The following is a 6,645-nucleotide window of genomic DNA, read 5'->3' as shown; positions in this document are numbered from 1 at the left end:
ATTCCTCTCTGAATAAAAATTGATATGTGGTATTTTATGTATCATACATGTATCGATCTTCGTATTTATTATTATGTGAAAAATTCTTAGATTTGATATCAGAGCAAGGCATGTATGATTATAAGCCCACAATTTATCGTGATTTATATTTATTTATTTTTTTAGCGATTGGCGTTGTGCAGTGCGTATCTCTTTGAATTGCCAAATATGTCATCTTGATTAACGTGAATTGGTTATATACATATTTTGATATCAATTTCCGATTGGTTATATACATATTTTGATATCAATTTAATCACATGTTGTCTCGATTTTAGCGATTGGTTATATACATATTTGAATTACCAAAGCGTTCTTGTTGCACGGTTAATATATGCCTCCTGGATTGTCGTGAACTGCTTTGAACAAATTTTGTTATATGTATGCCTTGTTACACATTCTAATCTTTTCTTGATTTTCGTGACTGAATTTTTACAATTTTGTTCTTTGTTTCACAATAAATTGCCTCGCGTCCGTCTTTTTTGGGATGAGTACGATTAGAATCACTATTGGGTGAAATTTTTATTTTCGGTTTTTTCCTTTTCGATTTCACAGTTAAGATTGTTGTTACCAAAATAAAATAAAAAATCCCATGTTTAAAAGGAATATTACTTTTTCGTCACTTTTAAAAGATCTTTAAAAAGGTGTGTTAATTTCATAAAACAAATAATTACTGTGCCAATAATTTTGTCTTGTTATTTTTTGGTGATCTCGTGAAATATGCCAATCAGATTTTGCGTTACTTGATTTGTTTTATTATTTGATTTGTTTCTACAAAACAACAAACTTCATATTAGAAAATGGAATATTCATATATGATTAGAAAAAATTTGTATTTCATATTGCACAATTTTAATAATTGTAGTTCACAATGAGTGAAATTCTTATAAACACATGTTGAAGAAGTGTTTCATATTGTTTGGATATGCTTGGTTTATCAGCTATATATATATATATATATATATATATATATATATATATATATATAATTAAATATAGAATAAAACATAGTAATTATAAAAAAATTACTATATATTGAGCCGAAAAAATTATAAAAAAACATATATATATATATATGTGTGTGCGAATATTGAGAATCTAAATTACTGAAAAAATTATTTCAATTTTATTTGGTGTCATAACACCATTCATGGTTTGAATTTAGATTCACAATTCTTGCTGACACCATGGCGTGTGTTGCTTTTCTTTTTTGTGGAAATTCTCATTTTTTGAAAGTTTTAATTTTTGAGAAACAATTATTAAAGTTTTGTGCATTTATTTACTGTTGCACGAATTTGGATGGCTTTATTAGAGAATTAATTTCTGATTTCACTTTATTGAGTGCATTACTGTTATATTATTATTGTCATTGTACAATTATGAGTTGGTTTCATTGTTTACACACTTACTACTGTTGTGTCGGCAACTGAGCATGGACTTAGTGTTCCGATATTTTGGACTTCATTTTGGGATATTAGCAATTTTTAGTGTGAATTGGTTCCACTTTTGGTTTCACTTATAATTTTAAATTTTTTTTGATATTGTGAATAACAATATTTCATGGCTTTATTCACCTTAGTATGAATACTTATATTTTTTTGAACCCCACGGATGAGTTAGTATTAACATTTATTACTTATTAGTATGTGGGTAGGTCCCAGGATTTATAAATTCGACTGCGCATATTTTGTGGAATACACTTTCAGAATGGTGTGTTTTTAGAATTCTGGTGAATTATTTTATTCAATGCTAACGTGAATTATTTTCTTGGTTATTTCGTCTATGTTTACTGTTTCAACTAGCACGAAGTTAGTTGTTATTGTTTTCGAAAAATCAATGGCGTTATTGGCAGGATTTATGAGTTTGTTTTGACTGATTTCCATTTCTGAAATATTTTGGATTGTTAGCATGAATTATGGTATTCCGATTTGCATATTACTATTTAGAGATTCTTGAAATTAATTAAGACTTTTAATTACAGTTTCACATTTGAATTTTAGTGAAACACTTGGTGTTGTGAAATCAATGAATTATTGTTGTTCCAATATTTAATTAATAAACATGAATTGATCATTTTGGTTTTTTTTTTTTCTGGGAACTATGCAACCTTTGATTAGTGAATTTTCACATTTCACATTTTGGATTTAGTGAAATTGGTTTCATACTTTATTTGCTATATGGTTCTTCAATATTTTATTTAATTGGCGCATTTATGACTTATTCACCGTCAATGGTTTTTGGCAGTGCAAAAATGTTGTTGCCATGTTTTTAGTCTCATTAATTGCAGTGTATTGCATTGTGACTTGTGATTGACAATAGAATAAATGCAATTGATCATATTTTGCATAGAGATTTTTGATTGTAGCTTAATATATAAAAATTAATATTTACTCCATTTGGTGGTGTCATTGAATTATTTTATTGAATAAAAGGGAGTAAAACTACTATAAAAATTGGCATTAATTGCATGTGGCAAAAGGAAGTAAATGGGTATAACGGATTCTGAACCCATGACTGAAGGTTAATATTTATACATCGAGTGAATTAAATTAGACAAGTTTTTATGTCATGTATTATAATGATTCGATTGTATGTATTAATTAAAGTTTCCTTATACATACAATATTGAGATGAATAATTTGGTATTTTTGCCTATGATTTGAGGCAATAATTTGGGTTTGAAAATTAATGTCAAGTGATCCATACAATTTCATTTAATTAGGGATTAGCCTCAACACCCTTAATTATGTCAATTATATATTGAGAGTCTTTGGATCACAGGAATTGTGTGACATTAGATGTAAATCATCATACAAATATAATAAAAATTCTTGTACGATTTGTTGTGGAAAAATTTGTTGGATTGACAAATGCAATTTAATTTTTGGAAACACATGTTGTGAAGTGTTTCATGTTGTTAGAAACACATATTGTGAAGTGTTTCATGTTGTTGGGCATTATTATTGATATATTGTTTCGAATTATTATATGTTAATTGTCTGCCAAAAGGGGGTTGTTACATATAATAATTTGGACAATTCCATGAAGAAATTATTAAAAAGATTACGTAATTTAAAAGTATTTATCTGCCCAAAGGAGATAAATTATTTTTAAATTGCATGTGGCATTATGGGAGTTGATTCTATAAATTATTTTTAAATTGCATCTGCCCAAACCTCATATACCTCCACTATTAAGTTGATTCTATAAAGCGGATTTGGAGTTTTTTTTCTTATATCTGTTTCTTTCTTAATAAATAATATACCGGTGAATAAGATACGTATCATATGGTTTTTCTGTTACACATACTGTCTTACATTGTCGCTAATCTCTGACAATTCTAGGATGCTGGATAAAAAGGTGCATTTAGTATTATGCTCCTCATATGGATCAAAACAATAACATGAATATTCAACTTTTGAAAATATTTTGATTTTTAAGGGTGATCAGTGCATGTTTTCAAGATATTGATGGTTAGTTTATCTTTGCAGACGACAAAAAAGGTCTCAATCTGGTGCGGATAGATAGATGGCGCCCTTTGAGTGTAAGTGATGGATATGATTTTGGAATCTTAGAAGTCACAATTCTGTATTTTATAAACTTCAATCCAATAAAGAGTGCATACTATAAATGTAAATAGTCCAGCTATTTTTTCATTTATTAGCTAGAAATTGACCAATATGTCCCCTGCTCCGCAGGCCACTGAATTAGATATCCGTATGCTTGAAGAATTAATGTCAACCAATTTTCTGCAACCGTCACAGTCGTGGATAACACAAATTGAGCAAAAATTCCTTGTTGAATTAGATGCAGGTAAATTTCTATGTTGGCTCCAAAGCCTTTCAAAAGATTTAAAAAGTGATTATTTTAGACAGAAATGTAATCACATAGGACTCATGCAAGCAATATATTATATCTTGGGGTTCACATACAATTTCTACACTGATTTTTTGTTTAAAACCTAAATTAAGATATTAAATTTTTATTCAATTTTGTAGGTGATTTTCTGTTCGAAGAAGTTACTTGCCATCATCAATCAAGCATAAGGGAGAATTTTTTGTCCTGCCATTTTTCAGAGGACGGAAGATTTTTGGCATGTGCTGGACATGGGAGGAAGGTAGTACTAGTTCAATTCAATGTGACAAAGTTTTTTTTTTTTTTGGTAACCCATTATTTAGAGCTTATTGTTTTTTTTTTTATAATGACAGGTTACAATTTGGAACAAGGAAGATTCTAATTTTACTACTTCACAAGAATCACATTCAGATGTGATCACAGAAGTTCGATTTCGTTCAAGTCACCGTTTAACTACGTGTGCTACATCTTCCTATGATCGAACTGTAAAAATATGGGATGCAGCCTATGTAAGCTGTTACTTTTTCATCTTATTATCTTTCTGTATCTGTATTTCGTAAGTAGGCATGCTGGACCAATAACTCTTGTTTGATATATATAGCCGCACATGGTATATGCCACTGTTAATGTGAATCTTGGCTCTCCAATATTGTCATTGGACTTCCACCCGAGAGATCGTGACCTTCTTTGCTGCTGCGATGCCAATGATTTTATTCAACTGTGGAATATATCTCTCTATGCTTACAGGTTGTGCTATTTTAAGGTGAGTTTTACACTTTTCACCAGCGTTGCCAAACTGCTTAATGAATAATTTCAAAATTAATGATCATCATGTAAAGAACCTTGGGATACACCTCCCTAAAAGCTAGCTCAAAGGGTGGAGTGTCCAAGGCCTTATAAAGGCTATATTAGTTGCCCATCCAATCAAAGTGAGACTATATATCTCAACACGCCCCCTCACACAAGAGCCTTTTAGGCTAGAAGGGTGGAAATTGCACAGGCCCATTTTTGGTTTACCTTTTGTGCTTTTTTTTTTTAATTCCACTTTAAAGCGGGAGACGGTGAGGCTCTGATACCATGTGAAGAACTTTGGGATACACCACCCCAAAAGCTAGCTCAAAGGGTGGGAGTGCCCAAGGCCTTATAAACTCCACATTAGTTGCACATACAACCAATGTGGGACTATATATCTCAACATAAGGAGAATGACCAATATAGTTTTGTTTAAAATATATATTTTACTAAAATATTATAGTTTGGAAACTATTTTTTTAAGTAATATAAATTTGACCTTTTTATCATTTTTGATCTAGTGGACCTCTCGAACATGACACATGTCGTCACTATATGATTATTACGTGTTAAGTTTTTGAGTCCCATAGTTAAAGAAATTATTTTTTGTCAAATTAAAACCTTATGTCACACTACAACAGCAGCAATCGACTTATATAATAATAATAATATATATTAAAGGGAGGTACAAGACAAGTTAGATTCCAGCCTCAATTAGGGAAACTTTTGGCCGCAGCTTCAGGAAAGTTTATCAATATATTTGAAACAGAGAAGTACACAATCCGGAACAAACTCGAGGTTAATTTATCATCTTTCCTAGTTTCACTTGATTGAAATGTAGATTTTGCAACATAAATAATTAATATATAACATGACTGGATTTTCATTTACTAATAGGGACATAGCAAAGAAGTTATTTCGATTTGCTGGGATCAATCTGGAAACTACATTGCCTCAGTTAGTGAAGATGAGGCATGCTTCTGGTCTGCTGCCCCTGAAGGAGGTTTACCATATGTTTTGGCTTGCAAACACGGAAAATTTGAGTCGTGCATATTTCATCCTAGATATCCTAACCTCTTAATTATTTCTGGCCATAAGGTAAACTCTTCATGCATCCACTACGTATGTATTTGAGCATAAACGGTCTGAATAACTAATACATAGAAACTGATAAGATAATTTTTTCTAGAATTCATTGCAGTGCCTGGACTTTTGGATTCCCCAGAGAGGGTATTCATTGGACTTTCTTGATGATGGTGGGATATTTACTGGAGTAGCAACTTCACCCCAAACTCAAATGGTTGCCTCAGTTAGCCGTGATTGTGTGAAACTTTGGAAAACATGTTCTTAGGTGTAAATTTTCGTGACTTTTGTATGATTGAATTTCCTTCCCTGCTACATTTTTTGGGTACGAGTTTACTTGCAGTCTTAGGAGAGAAAAAAACAAAAATTATAATGTTGTGCCGCAGACTAAGGCCAACCTTTACTTGCTAGACACATTTATGTTCTTATATTCAATACTTGAGATTTTTTTGGTACCTCATGCGCAGTTACTTATCAAATACAAGATTCCAATGTACCGAAGCTTCCAAATAACATTGTGAGGCATCGATTAAGAAAAATTAGCTTTGAGTTTTGGTGTACCTCAATGTTCAAGGTCACATAATTGTGGACCTACATAACATGGTATCTGACGTGTTTTATTCATCACTCTAACTGAAAAAAAATCCTTGAATGTTTGCATGAGACCCTAATTTTTTTATAAAACTCTATTATTAGAAAAGTCACGTTTTTCAATGAAATTTGTTGACCGAATAAAATCTGTTAAAGATACTAACGGATTTAGTGAGGGAATAAAGAAAAAAAAGTCTTGGGACGGAAAATGATTTGGGGTGGGGTGTATTGGATTGAGATTTTAATAGATTATTTTTGAATAAAAAATATATTAATATTCAATTA

General features: G+C 31.0%; 1 protein-coding gene across 1 annotated transcript; it reads left to right on the top strand.

The window, feature by feature from the left end:
• Nucleotides 1-3,719: 3,719 nt before the first annotated feature.
• Nucleotides 3,720-6,037, top strand: LOC133315905 (transcriptional corepressor LEUNIG_HOMOLOG-like). The gene is made up of 6 exons (XM_061517587.1): nt 3,720-3,852; nt 4,038-4,156; nt 4,248-4,403; nt 4,496-4,657; nt 5,584-5,784; nt 5,888-6,037. The coding sequence occupies exons 1-6, from the start codon at nt 3,720-3,722 to the stop codon at nt 6,035-6,037; spliced, it is 921 nt and encodes a 306-aa protein (XP_061373571.1).
• The last annotated feature ends 608 nt before the right edge of the window (nt 6,038-6,645 follow it).

This window comes from Gastrolobium bilobum, unplaced genomic scaffold, assembly GCF_033153095.1.
Source record: "Gastrolobium bilobum isolate Gb01-03AN ecotype WA unplaced genomic scaffold, APGP_CSIRO_Gbil_v1 utg17648, whole genome shotgun sequence".
Taxonomy (NCBI): Eukaryota; Viridiplantae; Streptophyta; class Magnoliopsida; order Fabales; family Fabaceae; genus Gastrolobium; species Gastrolobium bilobum.
This window is presented reverse-complemented; position numbering and strand designations above follow the sequence as displayed.

What these genes read in the sequence shown, in the direction of transcription:
- LOC133315905 (XM_061517587.1), top strand. Translation starts at nt 3,720, where the DNA reads ATGTCCCCTGCTCCGCAGGCCACTGAATTAGATATCCGTATGCTTGAA. An exon ending in GTGCTGGACATGGGAGGAAG is followed by an intron (nt 4,157 to 4,247) that starts GTAGTACTAGTT and finishes TTATAATGACAG; the next exon opens with GTTACAATTTGGAACAAGGA. An exon ending in ACAGGTTGTGCTATTTTAAG is followed by an intron (nt 4,658 to 5,583) that starts GTGAGTTTTACA and finishes ATTTACTAATAG; the next exon opens with GGACATAGCAAAGAAGTTAT.